Source organism: Pteronotus mesoamericanus, unplaced genomic scaffold (assembly GCF_021234165.1).
Source record: "Pteronotus mesoamericanus isolate MK-2021 breed Mesoamerican mustached bat unplaced genomic scaffold, CSHL_Meso_final scaffold_533, whole genome shotgun sequence".
NCBI classification, from domain to species: domain Eukaryota; kingdom Metazoa; phylum Chordata; class Mammalia; order Chiroptera; family Mormoopidae; genus Pteronotus; species Pteronotus mesoamericanus.
This window is the reverse complement of record NW_026555320.1, coordinates 7,112,942-7,139,879: the sequence shown is the minus strand read 5'-3', so window position 1 is coordinate 7,139,879 and position 26,938 is coordinate 7,112,942. Positions and strand designations below refer to the sequence as shown.

The 26,938-nt window shown below is 58.1% G+C and overlaps 1 protein-coding gene across 1 annotated transcript in view; it reads left to right on the top strand.

The window, feature by feature from the left end:
• LOC129087769 (contactin-4-like) overlaps positions 1 to 26,938 on the top strand; it is a 268,769-nt gene that overhangs the window by 168,165 nt on the left and 73,666 nt on the right. Inside the window, exons 8-10 of the mRNA XM_054594798.1 lie at positions 4,888 to 5,024; positions 8,072 to 8,201; positions 17,067 to 17,217. Coding sequence (XP_054450773.1) covers positions 4,888 to 5,024; positions 8,072 to 8,201; positions 17,067 to 17,217 — 418 coding nt within the window. The remainder of the gene's footprint in view (positions 1 to 4,887; positions 5,025 to 8,071; positions 8,202 to 17,066; positions 17,218 to 26,938) is intronic.

Here is a 26,938-nt window from a genome sequence, read left to right as displayed (position 1 = left end):
CGTTTGGTTTTAGGGTATGGCCACAGAGTTTAATCCCATGGTCTTAGGAGGCTTTTTAGAACCACGACGGGAGCTGGGAGGAGATTCCGACCGTCGGCCCCCCTTCCGTGGCCTCTCCCAGAGGGCCCTCTGCGCCCTGGCCTCGCACAGCCCGTGGGCCTGGCGGGAGGGCACACGCTGTTCTCACGGAACTGCCGCCACGGAGGCAGCAGCCGTTCGAACGCCCTCGCCCCCGCCTTAACCACTCACCCTCCTTCAGCCACAACAAGGACTAACCACTCAGGCCACAGGACAGGCTCGACGGACAAGAAATGGGCACTTTCTTAACCCGTGGTCCTTGGCACCTTATTTGACTGGTGGTTGAAGAGCAAAAGACAGTACAGCTTGTTGCCGGGAGAAACGTGAGACTGGAGCTTCCCGTTTGCCCGGGAGACCCAGCGGCCGTCTGTTTTAGGGGCGTAGGGCACTTTTTTCTCACCGGTGTGGTAATTATGTAATCATTTTTTATATGTCAGAGAAGGACTACCTGAAGATATTCCGGTAAACGGCCAACGATCTGTTTTGTTATTCGTCGGACAGACTTTTCGGTTCAGCGGCGTTGCTCAGCAGATCACATACAGTCACTTCCACTTTCCTACTTTCCTTTGAGTGGAACCCCGGTTTTCCGTATGCTAGGGAGGCACGAAGTGCTCCGTCACCGGGCGCCGGCGCAGCGGCCTCCCGGGGAACAGCTCCCGCCCCCCGGGAGCACGACGCTCCCGAGTGTCATTCCGGGCATCAGTGCCCCCACCGGCAGGGCCTTGCGCAGGCAGCGTGTTCGTCGGGGATCCGGACTTGAGATGGAGATCAGGAAGTAAGAGAGCTTTTTAAGATCAGGGTGTTTCCCTGCCCCCGCCGCCCGTACAGAGACTTCCCTGCAGCCCCGTGGGGAGGAGGCGGCGCGGTCGGCCTGCGGTCAGAGGCGACTCCGCCCTCGCCCGCCTGCAAGCACCGCGGAGCCCGAAGCCCATCGGGCCGGCGGCCCCCCAGCTCCGCCTGCAGCCCTGTGCTTACCCCTTGGTTTTCCTCGCGTGGCCCCAGTGACGCAGAGGCGACTGAAGTACGAAGGGCTTGGCTGCCTTTTTTTTTTTTTTTTGGTCTCTGTCGGGCTTCCCGGCGCTGTGTTCGTGATGCCCTCCTGTACGGAGTCTTCACAGCTCGGGCCGCTGCACGGATCACGGGGGGAGGAGGTAGCTGCCCCACCTTCCAGAAGGAGAGACTCCTAGTAACTGGGTCAGGAGACGAAGAGGCCAGAGACGGGCGCGCCCGAGGGACACCAAGGGGACCGAGGGCCCGGAGGCCCCGCATCCTGCCGGCGCGGGGGGCCGCCCGCACGCTCCGCACGGTAACGCCGGGGCGCTAGCCCCTGTGGGCGCCTGGCCCCCCGGTCCGGGGGAAGCCTGAGTGTGCCGTCTCCAGCCTCTGCGCCCAAAGCCTACCCTGCAACGCGGCTACGTTGGGGTGTCCCAGCAGCGTGTTTGTCAAAGTACTGCGTTGTTTTATCATCAAGTTACTTCTCTCTTCCCTGAAATGCTCCGTATTTAAAACACGGGCAGGCTGCTTTACTTGAAGGATCGGGTTTCAGAGAAGGAAATCGGCACCCCCGCCCCCTCGCCCCTTGAGATGCAGCTGCCGCTGTGTGTGGAGCAGACGAGGTCTGAAGTCAGAGGGCCACGCAGAGACCAAACAGGGGGCCTGCGGCTGGGAAGAACCAGCCAGATAGCTCTGAGACTTGTTTGACCACTAAATTCAGGTTATATCCATCTCCAATAGAGACTGGTATTGGGCGCGACTGCAGTGGCTGGAATGCGTACCCGCGCATTGATTTAGCTCATTTCTGGGCAGTTAATCGAACAGAAGATTGAAATGAAGAGACTGTTCATCTGTCCAAGAGACTAGCAGAGTCAGAGGGTCAAACCCAACACAGCCATTACCCTCATATGGGTAGCCTGAGAATAAAACGGAAGATGTTTTAGAGGAGGGATCCTTCTGTTTCACGCCTTGAAAGAACAGGAATAGCCAGAGCAGATGGTTCTGTTTTTATATGTGGGCATGATTAATTCTGTTTAATATGCGGGAGCTACATATATTGCCCAAAAAGGCGTTCAGACATAACCTTCTTTCTGAAATAATCATGCTGAAGCAACCAGCTCAGGCCTTCCCTGGAGATTTTATTGAGGCATGGAGTTATAAAGTGTAGTCTAGATATGAAGTGAAAAATGCCGTAGACCCACATGCATTATAAGAAAAGGAAGCAAACAATGTGTTGTATCCCGCCCTGAAACGCAGCCTTCCTTACGCAGGGACTTTGCACTGGGTGACCCAAAGAGACGGAGACCAACGATTTCCAACAGGCGCAGGACCTCACTTCAGCTCAGAAAGCTCCCCGGCTTAGCTGTGACCCATCCCGTCCGAGCGGGGAGCAGCGGCGGCCGCAGCGTGGGCCGTTGCCCCGTGGGGCTGCCGCCGGGGGGTCAGGGGAAAGGGTATCTCCTTCTTCGCCCCTTGTCGTACATCAGGGCGTTTAATCCGGACCTTCCCAGCCCCTGCGGAGACATTCGCTTCAGAAGGAGCATGTCTGTATCATTTCAGACTGAGCTGCTGTGGATCAGTTTCACTTTAAAAAGAAGGAGGTGCTGACGATATCACGACTGCCCACTGGCCAGCACAGAGGACGGCCACCGAGCTCCCCGCCAAGCGCCTGGGCCTCCAGGACCCTGTCGGAGCCAGCCCTCCAAAGGGTTGCGCCGGCCTCACTTGGGAGCATCTTTTCAGGCCCGGCCAGAGCCGCCCTTCCCTGCCTGTCCCTTCCCTCGGGCCGCGCGGCGCGCGCCCAGCGCTCCGCAGTCCTGGAAGCGGGCGTGAACGCACTCAGGCGGTACCGCAAGGCTGCACCAGTGACACCCCTCTCTCTGCACGTGGTTCTCCTGCTTCCTCTTCCACTTCAACTTGACACGGCTTCCTCAGTTACATCAGCCCTTGGCTTTCTCCCTCCCTTTCGCTGAAAAGTTTGTCTTAGTTAATATTCCCCAGAGCTCCCTGGGGCTTTTCCCGCCTGCGTTGTCTTTGTGGGCTCGGTGGGGGGTGCGCCGGCAGCAGGTGGAAGGTGGGATCAGGCACGGGAAAGCCATCAGCCCTACCAGGGCCACACCCCCGGCCCTCGAAGCAGGACCACGTCTCTGTGACTTTCCCCAGCATTTCCAACACAGGACCGCGGCCACTGGCAGCTCCCGCGAGGGTGACAGCGGTGGCCCTGCGTTCGGGTTAAGGCTCGTTGGTGTGACTTCCTTTGAAAGTCGACCCAGCTGGCCTCCCCTCCTCTGCAGCAAAGCTTCCATCAGTAGAGGATTTGTAACATTGTGTTTTGTTCTTTGAAAAACATGAAATTGCTTCCAGAAAAAAGAGGAAGCATTTATTCAGGACCCTGGAGGCCTCTGCTGGTTAAGGGACTTGTGTGTTTTTCTCGTTGTGTTTATTATTAACAAAGGAAGATAGTTTGGCCTCAGCACTAGCAATTTCGTTTTGAATCAAATTACGGAGAATTCGGCGCCCCGGTGAAGGGAGACTCGGAGCCGCGTCCGGGAGCGGCGTGGTAAGAACGTCGAGTGGTGTCCTCGAATTAGATCCTGGCGTGGACTCGGACTCTTGGGCTCACCTTGGCGGGCATGCCCCTGCGGAATCCCAGAATGAGGGGCAGGTTCTCCTCTGCGTGGCATCTGGGGTGGAGGTCCTCTACTTACATGCGTTCGCTGCGTAGTAACTGTAGCGTGACCCATGCTTTGGGCAGAAGGCACCATCGTGACGAAGACGCTTCCAGGAACGCGGGCGGAGCGAACGCTCCTTCACCTGCTGTACGAGCGAGGAAAGGCAACGTGTCCTCGGGGGAAGCAGGAGAAACGGGGCGTGATTTGGGGGGTGCAGGGCGGCGGCTTGACTTCCGCGTTAACTGTGGGCAGGATTCGGCTGCTGAAAGGGCTCTGGCAAAAATCAGGACTCCGGGGCCACCCCCCTGTGGGTGCCAGTCTGTCCCAGCTGTGACAAGCATTGATGGTAGGAAGCGGTGACAGCGCAGTGGCAGGAAGTCACAGAAGCCGCCTGTGCAGCGTGCGGGGCCGGTCGTGTGAGTCAGAGCCAGGCTGAGCTGTTGTCGCCAAGGGACCCCGAAACACAGCGGCCGAAAGACGCCTATTTCGGTCTCACGTGTCTTTCCAAAAACAGGCCGGTGAGTCTGGGGCTGCTTTGCTCCCCAAGGTCATTCAAGGTGACAGGCTGGCCTTTCTGTCCTACTCCTGAGCCCAGAGCTGTTTTCGTTGTCATCTTTGTCCCGTCAGCAGAAGGGGGCAGTGAGAGCCCAGGGCACGCATCTCCGTAAACAGCCTGGAAGGTGCGCTCAGGACTTGGCACAGGTGCCGCTGGCATGAGCTTAGTCACGTGGTTGTCTCTCGCTGCAAAGTACTCTGGGAAACGTAGTGTGTAGCTGGCAAAACGTGAGCCCAGCCAGAAACGGTGGGCAGCTCTGGGTAGTTGTCCCACACAAAAGGGGGCGGGGGGGCACTACCCGAGGGAAAGGGACAGTTGGCTTTGCCCCATGGCTGACGCCAGTGTCGTTCCTTCTGCCTTTAGTGATGAAAAGAGCAGCCACACAGGCTACCAACGCGGCGTTCAGAGCTGGGCGTGGGGCGGGTGCCTTCTGAAATCTCCCTCCGAGTTTCTACCCGGCCTTCCAATTTGCATAACATCTGGAAAAGGAGTTTTATTAGAAGCCAACTTTTGTCCCTTGATTGCCTGTGATAAAAATAGGCTGGGCACTGAACGTGCGTCTTTTCTTTGCTTTCTGAACGGCTACAGCTCAACCCAGTTGGATTGAGAAAATAAGCGACATCCACGTGGCCATTGAGGAAAACGTGTCCTGGGAGTGTAAGGCCAGCGGGAGGCCCAGACCCACGTACAGGTGGCTGAAAAACGGGGACCCGCTGCTCACGCAGGTACGCAAACAGGCGGCGGCTGTGTCTCAGCGTTGACTGTCCTGTCTAATGTGGCCTTGTTGCTATGGAAACAGGAAAATGACGAGTTGCTGCTAAAATAGCGTGTGACCTGGTGTCACTCGTAGTGAAAAACGTGGAAGGGAATGCACTTGAAAAACAGAACCTGCGAACCCCGCTCCTCAGCTTCTCAGCAGATCCCGGGCTTCGCCGATTGACTCCTCTGGCTTCACAGCCGGGAGCCGTGCGGCTGGCCTGGGACGCGCGGTGGTGCTGAAACAGGGCCCCGTGTGTGCGGGGACGCGAGCGAGCGAGGTCTCTCCAAGTCCAGACTCCCCGGGCAGCGCGGCCTCGTGGCTGCTCCCCTGGGAGGCGTCTGAACCACAGGGCGCACGACGCCCGCCATGCAAAGACCCCCTCTGCCTCCAACACGCATGGACAAACTAAACCCAGGAGGAGCGTCTCTAATGCCACACAAAGAGAACAGGTCCTCACCGTGGTGACAGGGACGGAGGCGCAGCCTGGAGGCCTGGAGCAGGCCGGGGTACCTGGGAGCTCAGATGTGAGCATTCCCCTCTAGGGACAAGATACAGGCATTTTAGAGCTAAGGCTTCAGGTGTAGCCCCGCCCCCGCCCGCCCCCCTCCATCCACCCAGTGAAACAAGCAGCCAGTCAGCTGCCTGGCTGGCAGGACTCTTAGACACCAGGTCACCTCTCGCTGCAAAGGCATCTGGAAAATGCAGTGTGTAGCCAGCAAGAGGGGTGGGCAGCCCTGGGCCACACCCCCGCCCCGGGACAGGAGGGGCAGGAGTCCCCGCGCCCCCGCAGGTCAGGGCTCCACGAGGCTGTGACAGCCACCACACCATAATTGGGGGGAAGGAGACACACACAAAAATAACTCTACGAACAAGTCTGCAAACCAATACCCCGAGCCATATGCAAAAGTGATGTTCTAGAAAGATAACCCATGTATAAAACAGTTGAACAAAGAAATAGGAATCTCCGTGTACAATGCTCGAAGAGATAAGCGAAGAAATCTTGTCCGTAAAAATAAGCAAGATATTTTGAAAAGATAAGCAGATAAATCTTTTAAAAGACCAAGGAGAATCTTAGAAACATAACCAGGAAATAGAAATTCTCCTGAGACTATTTATTTTGTAGGGAGAAATGATAGGATATAATAACATTCACAAAGGACGTGGGAGGCATGCTTCTCAAACAATTTTAGCAAACGCGGACCCGTCCTACCCCTTCAAGCACATTGTCACATCGGACCTTCCCAAGGGGCCTGAGGAGTAAAGGCCACTGTCCCCTTTCTAGGCAAGGACACTGGCTCATCTGTAAAAGGGGCGTAACGGAACAATTTGCCTAAGATCACATCCTTTGTCAGAAATGGAGCCAAGATCCAAATGTTAAATGTCTGCTGAGCTCAGAACTGCCCAAGTTGGCCTGAAGAAGCCTTTCAAATGGGTTTAGGGAAAGCTTTTTAAGGAAAAGGACTGAGAGGCAAGAGATTCGGCCCAGAGAGAAGAAAAGCGTAAGTGCTCCTTGCAGGCTTTTCCCACGTCGCGCTCCGCCGTTGGATTTTCTGAAACCAGGCGGCAGGCAGAGGGGTGTGTGCCCAAGGCTCACTGGGCTGCTCTGGGAGCTGGGTGAGCCCAGGGAGGTCACAGAGCCTGCGGCTGCAGTGCCGGCCGCCAGGGGGCGCCCTGGGGCAGACGGGGGCCTTCACCTCCCAGAGCTGGGCAAGGAGGCTCTGCCTTGGCGACCCGGCCTTGACCAGTCCTTGCACTTGGGAAGCTCCTTCAGAGGACACTGGGGCTGGGAGAACAGCACCCCGGTGCCGGAAGGGGTCTTGAGAGGCTACACCCCAGGGTGCACGAAGGGCCTTGACGTGGTCCAGGAGCGTCCGCCCCATAGGGCCAACCCTGGGAAGGAACTCGGAATGGAGCCGGGGAAGATGGGGGGCCCTCAGGACAGGGAACTGTTGTGTCCATTTTAATTTTCCTTATTGTATTTTCCGGCTGCACTCAAGTGTCCACTGAAATTTGACCTTCTCCTCAGGCCCCAGGCGAGGGCCAGTTCGCCGGGCACAGGGCCCCTGGGCAGGGCCTGCAGTGGGCACTGGCAGGGAGGTCACTGGGTCACTGGCCTCGAAAGTGGACAGGCCGAGGGGCCCGGCCCGCGCCCAGCGCCCACACCACCCCTGGCCCTGGCTGGCACACGCGCTCTCAGTTCTAAAAGCCAGACCGACGGCCCCGAGCGCCGGTGCCCCGGTGGCCGCACGCTCCTCCCTCGTTTACCGTGAGGGCACAAGGGCCTAGATCTGACCAGAGCCGGTGGGTGTCCAGCCAGCTCATGTCGCTCCAAGGCAAACAGACGCCAGGCGTCCACGCACATGTCACCTGTTCAGTGTGGGTCTCGGGGGAGGCGGGGCCGTCCTGGTGCTCAGGAACGTGGGTAACGCAGCTCCTGCCCTCGGGGTCCCTGTGCCGGACACCGACTCCCCCCCTTTGGGCAGCTGCCGCACATGGCCTTCAGCAGCAGAGGAAGGGGACAGTGAATCCCTCAGGCCTGCTTGGTGTTTAGCAAATTTAAAGTGACGATCTGGTCTGACCCATCTCCCCAGGGTTGCCTGCTCCTCACGGGAGTGTTTTACATATGACCAACAGCCCTTGGGGCTGTATTTCCAGCACCGGCCCCACACCTCACCCTCGGGCAGCACGGGCCGGAGAGTAAAAAAGCATTTGAAATGTTAAGTTCATCTATTCCACAGAGATATTAATCTGAATGCTTTCACTGTTAAATCAATGAGAACTCAAGAGAGTCCTACAATTTAAATTCCATTTTCCAATTGATGTATGGGTTGTTCCATTCAGCATCTGACCTGCCACAAATTTAGTTGACAGATAAATAGATCATGTTATGAAAATTGCTTGTATGAGGGCTATTTTCTCCCCATTAAGGCCCTTTGATATAACATGTAGCGAAATTGCCTGAGGTCTCCGTTGCAGAAAGCCATTGTTTTGTGTTCCTCTTTCCTTTCACAGGACAGGATTCAGGTCGACCAAGGGACGCTCAGCATCGCGGCGGCGAACCTCTCCGACGCTGGCATGTACCAGTGCGTGGCAGAGAACCGACACGGCGCGATCTTCTCCAGCGCGGAGCTGCGTGTCGTAGGTGAGTCTTTGTACCGGGAAGGAAAAAATGAAAAACTCTAAGTCACTCTAAGAAACCCGGGCTTTGCCAAGCAAAACTGCTCGATATCAGCAGGTAGGTAAAGAGGTCTTTAGACAGAAGATGCCGCTGGAGAAACAGCGAACACACCCCAAAGACTCTGCCTAAATCAGCCTCTGCCGACGCCGAAAGGGAAACACGTCCCTTTGGTCCGCACTTCTGTTCCTCTATCGACCGCCCTTCTAAACTGAGCAAAGTGTCTGGGCCACCTTAGCCTGTTGCCCTCCTGATGTGGAGCAAAGTTCAGCCGGGGAGGAGGCAGCGCGGGCGAGGCCTGGACAGGTCTGTTTGAAGAGCTGACCCGTGACGCTCGATCTCCCACCTCCGCACTTCCCGGGCTCTGCCCCGTGGGCTGCCCCGCCCCGGCTCCTGCGCCACACCCACCTCTCTGGTCTGCAGATTAGTCTCCCTCCTCCCGCCACCCGCCCCACACACACACACAGGTCGTTCTGCAGCTTTGACTGTCTCCAAAACAGAGGCAGCGGTCGCCATTCGCCTGTTTGGATGTTGTCTCCGTCTTTCTGCTGCTGTGCCTCAGTGTCAGGACCGTGTGTGGCTTCGCTCATCATCTAATGAGCTCAGCCCCGGCTCAGGACTGAACACGACAGTGACACCCATAGGACCCACTCCGTAAATGCTGCATGCACGGAGGCAGCGGACTGCGCCGGACTGGCCTGCTGGGTCACGGGGTCCAGCTCACCCCGGTCGGAGCGGGCATCTGATGTCGACAAGGGACGAACTGTCCCGAAGGGCCAGTGGGTGTCAGTTGTATGTGGCCCGACTCCGCCGGCCCATGGGATGCCTGTCCCACCGTTCAGTGTCGGGCGGACTCTCCTGAGGGGGGAGTGGGGAAGAGGGGACCTCAGCGCCCCCAAGGGCCAGTGAAAGGGAGGTGCGGGCCCCAGCAGCTATCTGGCCCTCTGGCTTTCATCCAGATGATCAGCGTCCAGAGGAGAGAACCATCACAGCTACACTGGGAGTTATTCCACAGGGAGCTCCGCACGGGCCGTCTGCGCGCGGTCGGGGTCCTCGGCCGCCCCCTTGGGCCAGGTCAGAGGGTAAGCGACGTGCTCGGGGGGGCAGCCCCCAGTGAGGGACTGGTGCGGGCGTTCCCCGGGCACGTCCAGGGGAGGCTCCACGCTGGTGTCTCACGCTCATCCTTGGCGCCTTTAACAAGGTTCCCACATCTTCACATGTCAGTAAAACGAGGATGCGCTTACTCGCCTCACCCTCCAGACTGACCCCACGTGGCGGCGTTGGTCGCCCGGGAAGACGCGCCCTGCTCTCGCTGCTGTATCCCTTCCAGAGCCGCTGCCGCGGCAGCCACAGAGCCGCCAGTGAGCCCGTTTCCCCGGTGCCCGGAGTTGGCTGCAGGTGAGCGGCGCCTGGGAGCTTTTGAGTACCCCTTGGCCGAACCACCCCGCACCGGCTCACGTCCTCGCTGGGCAGAGTCCTCACACAGGGAGATTTCCAACAGTTCTTCCCCACACCTTGGCCCAGGAGGAAAGCTGGAGCCTCTTTCGTCGGCCAGGAAGAGGCGAGCTCCTCCTCTTCCCTCCGCCCACCCCGCCGAACTTCACTCTGTGCCACGTCCACTGACACCGGCCCCTACCCTAACCCTGTTTGGCCTCGGCCGTGTTTGCAGCGTATTAACCAGTCTGTGTCTCACTCGTATCTCCCATGCGTTTCTCTCAATTAGTGGATAAATAAACGAAGTGAAGCTCTTTTTTCCTGCTCACACCCCCTCTCCGCCGCCTTGCAGCCTAACCCGGGGCATCAGAACGGGCGCCGGGGGAGAAGCAGCAGTCTGTTTCCCACGGGAACACGTGTAAAAATTACATGGAGGTCCTGACGCTGGTGTGCAGTGGGGCCTGAGATCCTGCCCTTCCCACAAGGCCCCCGAGGCTCCCACTTCAAGCGCCCCATTTTCAGGGGCGCGCATCCTACCACTGTGAGTCGTCAGCCCGCGCTCACGCAGCCAGATTCAGGAGGCCACACAGTGAACGAGCTCCTCCCAGGCTCTCTGATGATCCGTTACACTTAGTTAGGTGTCATGCATCTAGAATCTTCCCTGCAGATCCCCTCATTAGCCGACCTTAAGCCATCCCAGCAGAGTGGCTTTCCACCCACAAAAGCAGGTGGGGTGGAGGGAGGGGCCGTGGAGGAAGCAGCCTGCCCTCGGGGGCCCCTGCCGCCTCCATCACTGAGCCCCGGGCGGACAAAAGCGCCACCGGCCACCCGGACGGTCTCTCCCGGCATGGGCATCCGCTCCAGCCACGTTCTAGCTTTCTCCTCCCCACGTGGGAGCAGGCAGTGGCTCCTCCGGGCTCCTGGAGGCGCTCATGAGTGCTCAGGGTGAGGCAGGCCACCGTCAGTAAAGCCTCGTCCGTGGGGTTGAAAACACGCACAGCAAAAGGGCGATGTAAGCACGCTCCTTGCCGGCTGACACTCCTTCAGTGAGCGCCTCACGGGAGGAACACGGTGAACACCAGCCGGTCGCAGCCAGGTGATGGGCATCCAGGGCAGGCCTGACTCCCCGAGCCCTAGGGGGCCGGTCTTGGCGCAAAGCGAGCCCATCCAGGGAATCGGAGGAGGGGTGGCGGTGAGGGGGGCCGGCAGAGGCCGGGGAGGCCCAGTCTGGGACCACTGAGCTCCCCGGACCCTGGTCCCGCCCTCCATCGAAGCATGTGCTCGGGACAGTGCGGGGCAGCCAGCGTTCGTGGCTCCTTGTTGGTGGCTAGAAGTCGGCCATGACGGAAGCCTCGATGCCGCAGAAATGGGCAGGCACCAAAAACCAAGCAGTTTGGGGTTTGGTTTGGTTTGGTTTTGTTGGTAAACATCTCCCACCGCACCCACTCAGGTGGTTGAAGAGTATTTACAGCCCAGGTAGCATGTTGGGAATTTCTGCTTTGTTAGACGGAGGCCCAGCTGCCAGGAGGCTGGTGGGTTCTGTCCACAGAGCAGGAAGTTCAGGAAGCCTCTCCCAGCCCCGCGAAGGGAGGGACGGGCTGAGACCCGGCAGAGTAGCGCGAGAGGGACTTCCTGCCGCGCACGGAGTCCCGCGTTCTCTCCTGCAGTGTCGGTTAACTCCCCACGCAGCGACCGAACCCCTGCTCCGGGCTGGGTGCCGCGCTGGGCCGGAGGGACGGACAGACCCGGGCGCACAGTCCGTGCCTTCAGGGCGCGGCCGTGGCCGCCGGAACCCCAGGCTTCCCTCCCCGCGCGCCCTGACCCCCTTCTGTTAACTCAGCAAATGCTTCTGCCTCGCAACAAAGTTACGCGCGTCCGGTGTGGCCTCACAAGGCTACACACTGCTTGTCCGCCCAGGACGCTAGCTCTCGTGAGCCTTTAGGACGTTGTGCCAAGTAGCAAGAAATGCCACTAATTTGGGACGATACAAGAAGGTCAGCGAGCGGACAGGTATTTTAAAATGCACAGTCTTCTCGGTAGCTCAAGGGAGGTGAGAACGGGGCTAGTGGCTGAAGCCCTACTTGAAGCATCTTAGAGAAATGATTTTTAATCGACGTGGTAGTGACTGTACAGGTCACGGGGTGTCCAGCCCGTGGGTCACGTGTGGCCCAGGATGGCTATGAATGGGGCCCAACACAAAATCGTAAATTGATTGAAGTCCTTTTTTTTTTTTTTTTTTTCCATCAGTTTTTATCAGTGTTCATGGATTTAATGTGTGGCCCAAAACAACTCTTCCTCCAGTGTGGCCCACGGACGCCAAAAGGTGGGACACCCTTGGGTAGGAAATGTTCTGATGTGATTCTAACATGTTTTCCTTGGAATAGGAAGAAAATTTTTCATCCATCTCTGCACACTAATTTTTGGCTTTTCAAACCTTTTATTTCAAAAAAAAAAAAAAATCAGCCTGTTGGTGCTCATTGCCAGGAAAGGTACTGAGAGACCGCGAGCGCTTCCTGTGCTCCAGGCCGGGGTCAGCCGCCACCGTGCCCGAAGGGCCCACAGGAGCGGCGTGCCGGCTCCGCGTCTGAGCCGGGCGGTGGGAGAGGCCACGCAGCAGCAACGAGGGGCTCGCTGGTGACACGCACGGGCACTTGGAAGGCTCTCGGGAGCATTGTGCCGGGTGAAAAAAACTCCCAGGAGGTCACATGCCATCCGATTCCACATATATCACACGCTCAGACGGCACACGCGCAGCGAGGGGCAGGTTGGGGTGCCGGCAGGAGGGAGGGCGCGGCCCCGGGAGACGGGGTTCTGGGTCTCGGCGGGGCGTTTTGTACGCGGACGCCGTCCGGATGAAGCGGGAGAGAACGCCCGAGCGGCGCGCGGTGCCAGCCGGGAGCCGACGGGGTCAGGACGCGCCCCTGTGTTATCTCTGCAGCTTTCCGCGCGCCTGTCATTTCAAAGTAAGAACGTTTTTGTTCGAAACAAGAGGCGCTAGCCCTGGCCGAGCGGCTCGGGTGGTTGGGACGCTGTCCCAGGCACCAAGGGTTGCGGGCTCGACCCCCCCATGGAGGCGCATGTGGGGGGAGCAATCAGGCGATGTTTCTCACGTCGCCGTTTCTTTCTCTCCCATCCCCTCACTCTAAAATCAATAAACCTATCCGCAGGTGAGGATTCTTTTTTAAAAAAGATGCATTCTTTGGCTCTAGTAAGTTTTTCAGCATAAAGCCCCCCGCGGCGCGGTGGCAGCCGTGGCTGTGGTGGAAATGGCAGAGGGAAGCCGGGTAGGGAAGCCAGGGCGGAGGCCGTGCCAGGCGCACTATGTATAATTCATGGATCACTTCATTTAGTTCCCAGAACAACGCTGTGACTGTAAATACTGTTATTCCTGGGCTGCGATAAACACCAGAGCCCTGCGGTAGGAGCGGCGCGGAGGCGGGCCGGGGCGCGAGGCGCTCCGCGCGGACGCGTCGCCCGGATGTCGGAGCAGCGGAGTTCCGCCCCAGAGCTCCGCTCCAGCTCCGGTGCCTTCCCGCCTCGGTCACAGAGGCCTCGCTTTGAACCGGACCGTCGGACCTGGAGGGAAAACCGAGCCCCTCGCACGCCCCCGCCCCCCGCCCCCGCGAGCCAGGAGGAGTCGTGCGCCAACGTCAGTGTCCGCATCACGTCCCCGGGGCCGGCATATTTTAACAGGGGCGTTCCCTCCCGGTTTGTTGTTTATGGAACGATGCGGGATGGGTGAAGGTGACAGGTAAAGGCTAAAGGGGGCGCAGTTCTGGTCTCCTGAAGGTGCCAGCTTTACCAGTGCCCATGACCTGGCAGCGTCCCCATACGTGTCCACGGACGGGCCGTGGTGGACGTGGCCCAGTGTCCTGATTATCCTTCCCTCTGACAGAGCAGAGGGCGGGTCACGCCACGACCCCGAGGGGACCCCCGCTGCGCATCCGGTCAAGAAGCATCCTTCTCACTGTCTCCTGAGAAATGATAGGAAGGCACAAAACTTTGTTGCCAAGGGTGCTATTGGACACTTAAAGTACCCTTGACGTGTGACCAAGGGTCATATAATTAAGCAAAAGCAAACAGCTGAGAATTGCATGAGCACTCTCAGCCGGAAGCATCTCATAGATAATGTAATGTCGGCGTATTAAAATCCTTGATAATAATAAAAAGTGCCGTTTTCCAGCCGAGGAGGTGCTGGGCATGTCTCGGTCCAACACGGGAGAACAGCGCCCTCTAGGGGTTCGTTCAAAAAATGCAGGGCAGGGCAAAAGTGGGTTTACAGTTGTTCGTATGGAGAATCATACAGTGATCAATAAGTGACAATACAAGAATAAGCTCTGTTTCACATACAGTAGTAAACCTACTCTTTTTCCCCGCCCGGTACTGCCCTCTAAGTTTATCAGGGTTAGCACACAAGGATGTCACGGGATCCGGGCCACCCTCAGGCTTCCCTGGGCGGCGTGACAGTTGGCTTCCTCTTTTCTGAGCTGTTGGGAACTTGCTCAAGTTCTGCCTTCCATGTGCACCCACTTTGTCACGTGCCACCAAAGGTCAGGGCCTGCCACTGTCTTCCTGGGGAGCTTACCGCTTCCCTGAGAACATCAGGGCGAATAGGCTTCTTTTGCTTCTCCTTCAAGCCTCTCTTGGACCAACGTTTGGGAGTCAGAACAAACGCAGGGTCCAGGCAGGACCAAGCGTCAGCCCACAAGCTTAGTGGCCCCTCAGGTGCCAGCAATTCACAGGAAGGCAGGTTGTTAGGAAACCCGCCCTGGCGGGGCTTCCCGCCGCGGGGCTGACTGCTGGGCGCGGTGGCTCGTGCGGGGAGTCAATGAAGCCAGTGAAGGAGACAAAGGGAAAAACTGGAATTTATAATTCCATTTTATTAGTACAAGGCTTTCAGAGCCAGTCTCCTCTCTGGCGTATCCAAAAGTATGCACGTAAATAGTGCAGTGCAAATGCTTTTGAAATGGGAACAAGTGTTTTCTGCCTTCTCTGTGGCCGCTACAGTGTTGTTTCAAATCCCATAAAAAGCAATATGCAGTTTTTTGACACCTACACCTATGTGTTGTGCACAGTTTGATTTATGTAAACTCATTTCAGAATCAACTACGGAATTCCTGCAGAACGGATGAAAAATGTCGGCCTACCATGATGAAAATATATGTGTGCGGAAAGGCAGACTTTTAAGAAGGGAGTTCTATCTGGTGCAAATTTGTAACTCTATTTCACAAAATACCCTTTTCAAAAAACTTCTAGGGACTTGATTTTTTTTTTTTCCCCTACATGAATATGTCAATTCAGGTGTTTACCTAAAATGAAAACGCGTCTGTTCTTTTTGCACGTTAGCGCGCTCGGGGCGCCCCCCGGGGACAGGGGGAGGGGCCGTCTCAAACAACGTCGGCGCTGGCCTTGTTCTTGTATTTCCCTGGTTGAAGCAGCCGGGCACAGAGCCCATTAACACACCAGCGCCGCTGGCCGAGGCAGGAGCACGCCGGCCACGGCTCCCGCTCACCCTGCGTCCTCCTCTCGGCTCCGCGCAGCCGGGCTCCGGGACGCTTCTCCTCGCCTTCCCAGGCCGCGCTCCCTCAGTTCCACAAACCCAGTCCCCCCTTCCTCCTCCTTCCATCAAGCCATCTTCCTAGGCGTGCGCCGCACACATGCACCCGAGGCCTGTGCTTCTGAAGTATTTCTCTCTTAGGACTTGAGCTTGTCTTTTCAACCGTGCTAATATATTTACTAGGATGGCCATTGTTTTTGTTACTATTGTTGGTACATAAACACGGAGTAGGTCTGTCCTGGCCCTACCTTTTCGTAACCCTGTACATTTTTATTCTGTGACCTTGCCGCTAATGCTAGGAAGGCATCGGTCGTATCGCAGGCGAAGCACCCCTGCTCGCAGGCTGCCTGTAAGCTGCGCGTGTGCAGAATCACTCCCGGACGGCGGGGCTCTCGCTGCGAGGCCCGGGCACGCGGACGGAGACGCCGGCTGCCCGCTGGGTCGATGACTTAATGTCTCCTTCGCGTGGTAAATCCAGCCCCTGGGCATTCGTTGCGTCCCTGTTAAAAAGTAACCTCCCCTCTTCCTTTCCTTTCAGGAAATCACTGCAGATCTTTTCACAACGAAGCACTTAATAAAGATCTGACCTACTTCCACGGCAGCACGTTCATTTTTTTTTTATTGATTATTAGCATATGTGTTAGGTGCATGTAGGAAATTGACGCCCAGTCTTCCTGCCCACATACGCCCCCTGCCTCCCCCCCCCCCTTCTGAAGGTGACGGGTGGTTAGCACTTAAATCTCACCGCAGGGCGTGAAGTCTTAAATTCCATCAGGTAAAGTCTGAGGAGTCAGGTGGAATTGAAATATGGTGGAGTTCAGCTTCTAAGAGCCGAATCCCTGCTCATGGCAGGTCCTGGAACGTGTTCCTTCAGTGAACTCAGAAGAAAGCGAGATTTTGACGAAAAGGCACCTTTTACATTCTTTTCATGAGGATACAGATCTGTATCTTTCCTTTTAGAAAAGAAATAATTCTTTAATACTATTTCCGCGCAACTGTAGATGTGGCGTCAACGTGAGCGAGTTTCTCAGACCACCGGCGATGAGCGTGGAATAGAGGTTTCCGAGAGCAAGCCACCGGGTGTCCTGCTCCGCCGAGCGCGGGAGCTGAGCCGAGCCCTGGGCTCGATGGCAGCGTCCCAGCTCGTCCTCCGACGGAGGCGCGGCAGCTAGGACAGAGCGGAGGCGGCCGCGGCATGGAGGGGCCGCGGCCACCCACGCTGTACTCAGCAAACTCGCCCGTGGGTGGTCAGCCTTGTCTATCCACCGCGCACATGCGTTCCCTGCCACCAAGCGGGCTCTGACCCCCGATCCGGCGCGGGACGCCGGATCCGCCCTCAGCAGCCCCGCCCCCTGCCCCTCTGGGGGAGCCGGTCCATCTCCCGCTTGCTCTCCCCTTTCCCTGCTGCCTCCTACCTTCCCAGCAGCCCTGTCTTTCCCAAAGAGCCCTGGGCCCTCACGAGGCGCCTGCAGTAGGTCAGCCCCAGTTCTGTCCTTTTACCTCCGGCCACGCTCCAGGCTTCGCTGGCTCGGGGGCCCACTCATGTGTGACCCCTTGAACATGCATTTTTGGTAAAGAAAGCCTCAGTGGGTGACAGAATGTGTATACCGTGATCTGCGTGGTGGAGCATGCCAAACTTTCGAGCTGTACGCTTACAACTGGTGCCTTTTACCACAAGTAAGTTCCACCTCAAATTTTCATAAGTGCCTCAAAACTCACGGCACAACTCTCCCCGCTTTAGAAAAGCTTCGACCTCGGCCGGTGCCGCCCACGGCAACCCCGAGGGTTCAGGAGGGTTTTTTCTCCCGTAATAACGAACTGTCTCCCACCTTCTCTTCCAGCGGCGGGCCCGGATTTCTCAAGGACCCTCCTGAAAAGGGTGACTCTGGTCAAAGTAGGAGGCGAGGTTGTCATTGAGTGTAAGCCCACAGCGTCTCCGAAACCCACCTACACCTGGAAGAAAGGACGGGACGTGCTGAGAGAAAGTGAAAGGTACTGTCTTGAAATATTTTTAATATTTGATGAACCGGCCGTCATTTTTTTGGTCGGTTATTAATGGTCCCAGGAGGAGGCGTTCACTCTCTGGCGTCTAAGAATAAGGTTCATCAGGGAACTGAGCTTGGGCAGAGCACGGCTTCTGTCATCCCTCTGGGCGGGAGACTCCGCAGCGGCCACCCTCCCGCCCCGCACGCAGAGCGGGCGACCGCGCCGACCACCGGCACCGCCCGAGTCGGGGGACCGGGCGCAGCTTCCTTCCTTGTCCCCCAAATCCTTCCAGATTTCCCCACGTTTCCACGCCCTGCTTCCTTTCCCCCTAAACAAATGCACGCACTTCTTTGCTGTGACGCCCCCTCCCACGTCTGGCACCAGCTGCTCGGTCTCTCGTGAAGTCTCTCCTTTTTAGAAGGTAAATTTCTGATTCCTAAACTCGTTCTGCAGGTGACATGGTTTTGATCACTTTAACCACATTTTTTGAAACAACAGGGCTTTTTGTTCTGATACCTGAACTCTTCACTTGTGTATTTCCTATTATCCTGGAATTATATTTAGAATGCATGCTGTTTCTACAACGTAAGTAAATACATACACGTGTGTGTGTGTGTGTGTGTGTGTGTGTGTGTGGTTTGAGGTGTCAGGTCCGGCTGCACCGGTGGCGGGCGCCTAAGACCTCTAATAACCCCCACCTTCTCCTGTAATCTACTCAGCCGGCTGGAAAATGGTAATTATGCAAGAGTCTGTATTACCCATAAGATAACATTTACCAGCTGTATCCATAATGATTTTAATTGATGCTAAAGGTCAAGTACTCAAGGATGCCGTGGGGAAGCCTGTAAAAGCATGTACGCACCTACCCTTTATACCTGTGCCCCTTTGGATTTGCATATGCAAATAAGATCGTTGCACCGCGCTGTTGGCTGTTGTCCCTATTAATGATGGTGCGCACAGCCCTGATATGGTTTTCAGACGCTGTCTTCACACGCATATTAAATTCACCGGGAGTGGCATTCAAACCCGGAGCCTGACTGGGAGCGGGAGGGCACACGGTGTCCGAGCTCGCGGCCGGACCCACTGGGCCCCGGCCGGTGCCATGGCAGTGGCCGCTCACAGCTGTGACATAGGTTGCTGCGCGGGGAGGCGTGACTGCAATATGACAAGTGTGCGCACAGGCGGCGCTCGGGGCGAGGCTGTGTTGAAAGGTTTAATTTAACCGTGATACAGAGGCAGAGTGTCTTTAAAATAATGGGGATGCAAGACAGACACGTCAAAAACCGAGCCTGGATGAGGTGAGAGAGGCGAAGCGTGGCCGCTGTGACAGACGCGCCGCGGGGCCTCACACAGCCACTGCTCCGTCACCGCGCGGCCCTCGGGGGCCTGCTGGGGCCTGGCCGCCTCGGAAGCCGGGCGGCGGGAGCAGCGCAGTGGGGCTCTGGGGCTGCAGGAGGGGGTGCCCAACGCCCATGGGCCCTCGAAGCTCCGGCCACGCGGGCCGTGTGCGCCACACTTCCGCTGGTCCAAACACGTCCCACGGCTCGGCCCACGTTCGGCCCCGCCCGGGAGATTCCACCTTAGCCTGCGCCCTCAGAGAGAAGGCACGAGCTCGCGTTTCGAACAGCGTGGATGACTGCTCAGTGCCCTCGCAACTCAGCCGTGGCCACGGGCTCACCAAAGGCCTCTGGGAGAGCGGTGTATCAACATCCAGACTTGCCTCTGGAGAGGGGATTTCGTTGATTGTTTCTACCACTTGGCTCACCTCAAAGCCGGTCGCCCGCTAGCTGTCCCCACGGCTCACCACACCTCCCCCTCCTGCTGTGATGAACAGGGTTCAGGTGCTGGAGGAGACTCCCCAACGCCCCTCAAGCCTCGCTGTGTGTCGCCGGCTCCTCCAGCCCTGCCAGGCCCGCCCCCGACCGCCAGCCTCGGCGCCTCGCTCTCCGCGCGGCTCTGCGGCTGCAGCTCTGCCCTCCCCCACGCAGCGTGCATGCAGTGGATACACCCATTCCGGCCACGCGGGCGAGCCCCAACGCTGGCTGATGTCGTGGACTGGCGGGGACGCCAGTATGTGCCCCTCCGAAGGGACCGGCCCCTCTGTCTTCCCTTCAGGTGCCTTCCCGTCCTCCCGTTTCCTTTTTTAAGAGAGATGAGAAATCTGGACTTCTATCTGAGCTATCTTAATTTTTAAATCTCAGCAACTAGTTACTAATTTTTTATGTTAACATTAGTACGATATGGACCACACACCCAGGAACCACGGACACTCTGTGGGCCGCTGGTTTTTAACTTCTGAGACAGACGAGCTCAGCAGAACGTCTCATGATTTCTGGAAGGGGTGAGAGATGGGGAGGGTTTTCCTGTTACGTCCTCGCTGGCAGAGAAGTCCTGCCACTTTTCTCTTTCTTCTCTGACAAAGGAGACACATAATTAAGTGGCTGCTGAGCAAAAGCGGTCACACGCGGTATTCATGAGAGAGAAACTTCAGAATTCCTTCTTCAGGAAAAGACTGAAATTGTTTGATGCCACAAAAGACGAAATTCTCCACTGTGCCCAGGGTTATGGTTTCTAGCTTGCTGACCTCCTAGCCCCAGTTCTCTTTGAAATGTGGACTCTTAAGAAGCAAAAGGAAAGTCTTCAACGTTTGAATAAAAATTATTAAGCTCTTAAGTACAAAATACTGGAACTTTATGACCCCTGGGGTCTACGTTTAGAAATATTTTGCCAAACGCTACCTCTGAAGTGATATTTAACTAACCAACTGCTTACAGATGAGTTTATGACAGAAATAAGAGAAACGACATTAACATAGTTAAAAAAAGTCTCTGTTTTATTTGATCACATGGTGATGCTGTATTTACCTTGGTAGATATAGATTCAGAAATGCTGGCTTAATGTTCACATGTGGACTATTTTTAAAATATATCCTCATGTTTGGTTTTTCAAGCCCTTGGAAGCTGAAACCGCGTCCACACGGGCCTTCTCTGGGTTAAGGCCGGGGCTCCGGGCCCTCCCCCAGCTCAGCACCCGCAGTGCTGGGCTGCGTGGGGCACAGTCCTGCCCACGGCGCCGCCCTCTCCCACCTCCCGGACCCTCGTGGTGACGTGGGCCTCTGTGCCCGTTGCGTCCCCGCCTGCAACCCTCGCGTCTAGGACCCTGCCTGGCGCAGAGGAGTAGACGCCCGCAGGGAGCAGAGGCGACAATCGCCATTAGGAAGGAAGCTGAGTAGGGAGCGAGTTCACGCTGAGAGAGCTCGGTGGAACAGAACCCCTGGGAGCCAGAGGCCGGCGCCCCGAGGAAGGCCCGGGCAGGGTGCCGGCGGAAGCGGAGCCCAGGGCCGGGGCGGGGGGCTGAGACAGCGGACGGCGGGGACAGAGGAACAGCCAGGAGAACGGATTCAGCAGGAGCCCCGGAGCAGGAAGGGCCAGGAAGGAGCACGCGCCAGGGCCTTCCAGGAGGTCAGCTCAGTAACAGCACGAAGGTGGCAGCCAGACCAGGGGACCGGAGCGAGCACTCGCCGGCCGCTGCAGCCCGTCCTGGAGCCGCAGTAAGATGACCTGTGGCGCTTCCTCCCGGGCTGAACCGAGGTTTCCTGCGCCTGGTCCCGCAGCGCACGCAGATCAAGTCTCACATCTTATGAGAACACTCGACCGAAGCAGGAATAAAATGCACGTGTCTTGTCCAGTGACACTGAGGCCTGCTTCTGCAGAGAAATTGGCTCAGGGCCGCGGTTTGCCTCTCCTCCCAGAGGCCTTTGGGAGAGCTGACATCTGTGTACGACATGGAGGAAGGTCCCAGCCCAGGGCCGCAGCCCGCGCCACGCGCACAAGGTGTGAAACGCCCCTGGCAGACGCCATCTGGGAGGCAGGGCGAGGCGACCGCGGGTGTTTCCCCGAAAGGCCCGTGGAACCGCAGCCGGCGAGCGGAGCTGATTCCTTCCGGCCTTCTCTCTCCTTCCCAAGGCCCATCCACGTACGCGCCCTTCAAGGGAAACCTGCCCTAGGGACACCTCCTGGGCTGCTGCAGGGAGGTCCCTCCTCTTAGGGGTCCCGCCTGGGGAACAGTCACGTCACTGCAGTCCTGAGAGGCGGCGCCTCTCCCTGATAAGGGCGCCCTCCTGCCTGGGGGCAGAACCGTGTCGCCGAGGCCCGTGGCCTCGTTGCTCTGGGCAGAACCTGGTGCCCTGCGTGGTGGTGGCACCCTGGCACTTTAACTTGCACATGCAGCGTGGAAATGCACAGAGCCATCCCTGCCCTGGAAACCCAGACCTGGACATCCAGACTTGCCCCCTGTGGCCTCGGCTTGCCCCTCCTGGAGCCGCGGAGGAAGGAGGTGTGGCTCCAACGCCCCCGAAGCACAGCTGCCCAGAGCTTAGAGAGGCGGCGTGTCCTGTTTGGAAGGGCCCGGCCGCGCCGACCCTCCGCCCTGAGCCTTCCTGCCTTGGGAGCGCTTCCGCACTGTGTTACGGTCCAGACTGGCGCGGTGGCCGGACTCGGGCAGGGCGACCCGCCGCCTGTTCCCCCGACGCGGCCGTGGCCGCGTCCTGCCTCGGGAGGTGCGGGCAGGGACCTGGATTTTTATTTGAAGGGTTTAAATGAGGTCGAAAGGCAGTGCCTGATTAAAGTGTCGCCCACGACAACCCTCTCCTGTTAGTCCGTCCTCGGCCCCGTCGTGGCCTCTGTCCTTGCTGCCCCTTGTGTGGACACAGCGACCACTACCAGGGCCTCTCACCGGGTTTCTGTGAAGCCAGCACTTGCTCAGATCTCCCACTGGATGGGACTTCCCACGTCGCTTCCCCCGCCAGTGTGGTCGGCACGTGTTTGTCCCACACATCCATGTGCAAAGCGTGTGTGAGACACAGGCGTGACCCCGTGTGCGTCAGAGGTCCACGGCTGTCACAGGAAAAGGGGCAAAACGGTGCTTCCATGGTTTAAAGGGCAGTTTTCGTTTGACACAGTTAAAATTGTATTTTTAACAACACTTAGATTTTTATTCCGTAGTCTTCAACAAATGCACACACAGGTATTTTGATACACGTGCATGGCAAGAAGCCTGGAAGAAACCCCCCAACGTGTCAATAGGGGGCTCCCTGGGAGTCGGCACTATGGGTGGTTTTTCCTTCCTTCTTTCCTCCCTTCCCTCCTCCCTCCCTTCCTTCCTTCCTTTTCTCCTCTCTTCCTTCCTTCTTTTTTCTTTTCATCCCCCCTCCCTCTCTCTCTCTCCTACCCCCTCTTTGGCAGTCATAAACCGTATATTTACAGGCATAGTTATTTCATTAACGTTCCTTTCCGTCTCGGGCTGGGAGGCCATGGGCCACGCGCTGTGTGCGTCTGGCATAGCCGCCCCCGCCCCACCCCCCGCTCCGGGAGCTGTGTCTACCTGGCGCCGTAGATTCTCAATATTTTTGCACGAAATGAATGAATCGACCAACGCAAATCCTCTGACTCCTGGAGGCTGGCGGGGAAGGTGGCGCTGGGATGTGTCAGCGGTGGGGGAAGCGGGAATGAGACATAGGCAGATGGGAAGAGTGTGGAGGGAGGTTTGAGCCGGGGCGGGGCGTCGCTGGGAGGGTCCTGGGGTCCGGCCGAGGAACGGGACAGAGTCGGGGAATTGGGCACGGGTCTCCTCGCCCCCTTTTACATTGAACGCCAGGACACAGGCTTCTCCGTGTTTGGCTCTTTCCTTGCGTTTCTTGGTCATGTTACGGTCCTTGCTAGTACTCCACTAGTCAGCGATAGCACATCCAGCTTCCTTTCAGCCTTGACTGTGCTGTGCACTAAACACGTCACATGCGTTCTTTTCAGTCCCCAGAAAAGCGTGATGAGATCGTTGACACGAGTCACCCCCGCTTTCAGGTCCGGAGCCCGGGCTCAGAGCGGGCGTTAGCGCACCGAGGGCGCGACGCCGGAGCGCGCGGGCGCCTGGGCGCAGATCGGCCTGGTGTGTCTCACGCGTGTACCAGCTGTGCTTGAAGGGCGGCAGTGGGCGCTCATGGGACAGACTGGGACGAGGGACGTCACTCCCACCTCATCTCCTCCGACATGATACGGGGGCACATAAGGTTTAATGAGAGAAAATGGAAAAGCCGAAGTGTTCCGGATCGACGCTTCTGAACTGGGTCAAGCGCATGGGAGAGAGAAAGGAACCAGGCAATTGGTCAGACGTGAGGAGAGCCAGGAGCTGGGGTGTTCTGGGTTCTGCGTAAGGGAGTCTCATGAACACGCTGTGCCTGGCGTTGTCCGGTGTCCCTGAGGGGTCGGGAGGAGGGCCACGCCCTGTGGCCCTTTGGTGCGGTGACCGTGAAGCCAGGAGTACCCTGGAAATAAGCACGTTCAGTGAGATCCGGGCTCTCGGGGCTGAAACACGCAGCCACACGCGGGGGGACATCCCGCCGACGCTGACCGACGCCCAGGGAGCGGAGTCAGGGCGCCGCACGGAGGTGCCCCCCGGTGGCAGCGGGGGTCTGGGCCGGATGGAAGACACTAGGACGGGCACGGGTGCAGCCTGGGGGGACCACGCTGGCAGAGAAGGAGTTAAAGGCGTGGGGGGGGGGGGTTGCTTCCCAAGGAGGCAGGAGGCGCTGGGTCCGGGCTGTGGGAGGGCAGGGTGAGCCGGCCCTCTGCCCCGGCCAGACCCACCGACCGCCGGCCCGCGGGGAGGAGGCGGGGCTGGGGAGGGCCGCGGGGGGTGCGCGGGGAAGCGGGAGTCGTGTGAGGGCCTGGACCCCGACCTTCAGGAAGCGTGGCCATGGCCGGGGGCGGGGCAGGGGCAGCGAGAGAGGGATGCGTGGACTGTGTCCCGTGGCCAGTGCGAGAGACGCGAGGCCGGACTCGGACGGCGCTTTTTATACATTCAGTCACTTCCCCACACGTTGGCTCTCCCACGTATCGATTCGCTCTGAAGGGTTTTATTCCGAAAGAGGCGGTTTGTTCCAAAGGACGCATAAAGTTGTTACAGAAAAATGAGGTTGGCTGCTCTTAACACCAAGAAAACCGTTTTTGAGGTGAATTCAATATGTTCTGACTCAGGAAAAAACAATGCGCTTTAAAATTACTGTCACTGTTTCATTTTCTCAAGGACGCGCGCCCCTCCGGGCGCCGGCCCCTCCCGCGCCGTCCGCCTCGCCCGGCTGGTGGGGTCCCTCTCCGTGGGGTCCTTCGGTCAGCGCGCCTCCGTCCCCCTCCTCCCCTTCGCCGCCTCTGCGCTCTTCTTCCCCGGCCCCGCTCTGCCCCCGGGCAGCCCCTCCCGCGGTTGAAACGCAGCCCCCCGGGGGGCGTCCAGCGGTGGGGTGTCTCCGGGCCACACCGGAGGAAGAAGAGTTGTCTTGGGCCACACAAGAAATACATTAGGACACATCGCAAAATAATCCCGTCATGTTTTAAGTGAGTTTACGACTTTGTGTTGGGCCACATTCACGGCCACCCGGAGCGCACGTGGCCCTCAGGCTGCAGGTTGGGGACCCCCGTTCTGATGCAGGAAGGGAGCCGAGTAGCCGAGGGCCCAGAGGTTGTGGAGCCGTCCACGGAGCGAATGCAGCCTCTGAACGGCAGGGCTCCGGGCCAGCGGGCCTCACCCGCTCTGTCCCCGCACACCTGAGGGCCCCGCCTGCCAGCCGGACACGCAGCGGGGAGGAGAGGGGGCGCACGAGTGGTGGGGGGAGGGGTCCGGCAGGGGGTGATGCGTAAAAAACAGACGAGGGCATGGTTTGGACAATGGTTCCAGAACTTCTCTCAGGTGTGGCTTCCCAGCACCTGAGACTCGCCAGTCCTTCCAGCTCCCAGTTTCCAGGCGGATGAGGAAACGGGTGGGAGGACCCTCGGCCACTCTCATGACGGACCGCTGTCATGCACAGGCACGCGGACCAGGACGTCCAGACCGAAGGGAGCCCTTCAGCAAGAGCGGGGCTTCGGGTCCCAGCAGGCAGCCACGGGAGGATCCCGGAAGCCCCCAGGCCAGGAGGGGCGCCTGAGTTCGGCCGGCAGGCAGCACGTCTGTGGCCAGCGCTGCACAGTAGCCGACGTCGTGTCTGATCTTTTCAATCAGATCCCAGCTGTTGAAGTTTGGAGGTTGCCATGGCATCCAGGGCTCTGATTTATCTTTAATTAGTGGGCGGTCTGCCGAGCCGGCCTGCCGCTCCGTGGCCGATCGCCGGCCAGGGATGAGAAGCCCCTTTCTTTTCAGCGAGGGCACAGAATCTCCCGGCGGCCACCCGTCCGGCCTGGCCCCTGTAAGATGCCATGTCCGCCCGTTGGCCTTCATGTTTTCTCTTGAATTACTGTTTTCTTTCTTTAGAGGAAAAGTAAAGGTAGCATGCTGCGGCTTCTGTTTCTCTGTCGAAAATGAAAATAAGAAGGCTTGCCCCAAAGGGTATACGTTTCAAGAAAATGTAAAAGAAGAGTATGTTGCCCTGGCCGGGTGCTCAGTGGGTTGGAGCATCTTCCCGCACACCAAGAGGTTGCGGGTTCGATCCCCAGCCTAGGCTCCTGCAGGAGGCAACCAGTCAACGTTTTTCTCTCACATCCATTCTCTCTCCCTCTCTCTCTTTCTCTCTCTCTGCCTTCCTTTCTCTAAAATCAATGAACATGTCCTCAGATGAGGATTAAAAAAGAAAAAGAGTGTGCTTTCTTATGTTCACCATTAATACTCTTATTTTCAAGTACAAGCCAAGTGTGCCGTGAGAGCTTCCTCTCACCCCCTCTTGGGGCGCCTCCCCGCCAGGCCCTGGGGACAGTGGGCCTGGCTCCCCTGTGTCCCTGGCGGGGCCCGTGAGAACTTGAGGGCAGGAAGGTCTGCGACCGACCCCTCAGGGTCGCCCTGGCCGCTGGTGAGGACCCGTTTCCTTCCCGACGTCAGCTCAGGGCTCTTTGCGGTCCCCCGCAGATGGTTAAATAATGTCTTTCCTGGAGGTTCTGCAAATTCACCGGTGTTTTCCCTGCCTTTTGTCTCTGTTTCCTCTGTCACCTGAGGTGCGTGGTGTGTTGTCAGGCATGCCTCCTCCCGGGTTCTTTAAAACCCAAGCAGGAAAGCGGCAGCTGGGCCCTGCCATCGCAAACACCGGGCTCCTCCCCGGCCTGGCGTGGGGGCGTTTCCTGCTGCGTCCCCCGGGCCGCGGGCCCCCGGCCTGCAGGCTGACGGCCGACACAGGAGTGCGGCCTGGCCAACCCAGGGAATTGTTCCACCGGGACCTGATTGCTCATGGTGAACTCCTGCGCCAGTAACGACGCCTCTTCTAGATGGATGTGCACCAGGGGCATTGTGTGTTCAGTTTAATTGTGGGGGGCAGAAACCAAAACAAAACCTCCTACAAGGGACCGCCTACAGTGGCGGTTTGGACTGGTTTTCACCAGTCACCGCCGAGTGAGTGAGCGTCCAATTAAACAGAGGCGCCCGGGACTCGCCCAGGGGTGACATCTGTTACCTTAATTGAACGAGTTGCCGCGTGGAGGGGCCTGCGTGGCGCCCTTTGTGGGAGGGGGTCGGACCTGGACATGTGAGAGGCTCGTTCTCTTCCTGGGGGTTGGTTGGCACGGTGTTCCCAGTTGGTCCCATTATGTCTGCGGCGTGACAAGCTGTCACCCACAAGCGCACACCTGGGGCGACGCCCACAGAGCGGGGGCGGGGGTTCGGGGGGAGCTTCGCCTCCCCGGGACTCCCCGCGTCTGTGTCTGTGAGATCCCAGGCGCTCCAAAACCACCCGTTTTCTGTTTCCTTCTTACTAACTCAT